A 1,873-nucleotide genomic window follows, 5' to 3' on the forward strand; every position below is an offset into this window, starting at 1 on the left:
TTTTATTCTTTTATTTACTCAATAACCCTTTTACCCTTATTATAATTCCATATTTACTATCATACCAAACACACAAAATTCCTCCATAAATCACTAGACTTATCACTTGATTCTAATTCACCAACTAAATTTATAAACTCTTACAATTTAGTCACTTACCCGGTAATTGGGATGTTACAATTACTGTGGGGGTTTCTTACCCATGTACGTTCCTATCATGTAAACAGTTTCGTTTTGGTCACTCAACTATTTTTTTAAATTGTACCTAACATTACGTTGTGTTCCGCTTTGGTCACCCACAATTAAGAAATAAACCAAACGATGCAACAATTTTTTTTTTACTTTTTCAATGATGGTGTGGCATTAATTTAGGATGATACATCAGTATCACAATTAATTACTTAACGACAGATGATCAAAACGGAATAAAAATATAACACTAATTATATTTTTTAAATAATTGAATGATTAAATATACAATTTACTCTAATTTTTTATATGAGAAAATGGAGGATCGTTGAATATCAACTCAAATAACTAATACAAGTGGTGAATAAAACAATATCTCTTAAAACGACACGACAAATTTGATTAACACATTCAAATGATAACTTATAATATAATCACAATTTACTGTGGTTGGAAAATGATTTATACAAGTTGGTCCGTCCTGTCCGGCATTTGCGGCAAAAAAAAAAAGGGATAAAAAGTATCTTTTACTTACAAATATGGTTGGTATTCCCATATACTAACTTCCAAACTGAGGGCTCGACGTCATTCGGCGAAGGCTGAGAAAAGGTATTAAAACAAGGCTATATATGAAAGCATCAAAACCAAGTTATTTATAAGTAAAAGAAAAAGTATGCACGGCCAAATCTCAGCGGATACTCTGGTCGGTGTTCCGGCCACTATATTATGGGACGTATATCGTGCTTCCGAGCTTGGAAGGCTTTTCGGTAAAATAGCACCGGACGTTCTCGGAAGGGTGGAAATCTTAGAAGGCGATGGAGGCGTTGGAACCATTGCCAAACTCACATTTCCACCTGCACCAGGTACTTGCTATAGGTAACTATATATATGTGTATAGCTGACGTTTGAATTGGAACATTGATATATTTGATTGTAGGAAGCGCTGAAAGTGTTTATATGAAGGAAAAATTCACGAAGATTGATGATGAAAATCGAGTTAAAGAAACGGAAATTATTGAAGGGGGATACAAAGCGCTCGGATTTGATATGGTTCGGATTCAGATTAAGATCATTGAGAAAGATTCTGAATCATGTATAGTCAGGTCATCTATAGAATATGAAGGAGATGACAAGCTTGAGGATGTTGTTTCCCATGTCAGCGTTAAACCACTGGAGACAATAGCGGAAATAGTCGGCAAACATCTCAGTGAACGCAAATCCACTCGGTAGGCTTGCAAGGCCTTGTGGTTAAATGGGATAATTTCAGTTCTACTTGTCACTTTTTATGCCTTTATTAGTATTATGTCTACGAAGAATATGTCTCGATTTACCGTTATATATATGCTACTCTGACTTTTCTCAATTGTTGATCGGTAGTCATAATGGATACAAATAATTGGCACATACTTTGGCCTACATAGAATATCCTATAAAAAAATATAAGTCATTCAACATTATCAAAACCAGTATGTTATAATATCATAACGATAATTATCGGCAAACAAATAACACAATCAAAATGCAAAAACAAAGAACATCAGGATTTACGTGGAAAATCCAAAAGGGAAAGATCTCAGGGAAATGAGAAGAATTTTAAAACTATGAAAGAAGAAAATACAACAGTACTTTGGTGAAAGAATAGAACTTAATTTCTAACCTTGACCCTTAGTGTCTATTTATTGGG

At 33.7% G+C, this 1,873-nt stretch overlaps 1 protein-coding gene across 1 annotated transcript; it reads left to right on the plus strand.

The window, feature by feature from the left end:
• Positions 1-847: 847 nt before the first annotated feature.
• On the plus strand, positions 848-1,460 carry LOC120213555 (norbelladine synthase-like). The gene is made up of 2 exons (XM_039211662.1): positions 848-1,052; positions 1,127-1,460. Exons 1-2 carry the CDS (start codon positions 863-865, stop codon positions 1,417-1,419), a joined length of 483 nt encoding a protein of 160 aa, XP_039067593.1. The 5' UTR covers positions 848-862; the 3' UTR covers positions 1,420-1,460.
• Positions 1,461-1,873: the final 413 nt, after the last annotated feature.

Source organism: Hibiscus syriacus, unplaced genomic scaffold, assembly GCF_006381635.1.
Source record: "Hibiscus syriacus cultivar Baekdansim isolate YM2019G1 unplaced genomic scaffold, ASM638163v2 tig00110030_pilon, whole genome shotgun sequence".
Lineage (NCBI taxonomy): Eukaryota > Viridiplantae > Streptophyta > Magnoliopsida > Malvales > Malvaceae > Hibiscus > Hibiscus syriacus.

What these genes read in the sequence shown, in the direction of transcription:
- LOC120213555 (XM_039211662.1), top strand. Translation starts at nt 863, where the DNA reads ATGCACGGCCAAATCTCAGCGGATACTCTGGTCGGTGTTCCGGCCACT. An exon ending in CACATTTCCACCTGCACCAG is followed by an intron (nt 1,053 to 1,126) that starts GTACTTGCTATA and finishes ATTTGATTGTAG; the next exon opens with GAAGCGCTGAAAGTGTTTAT.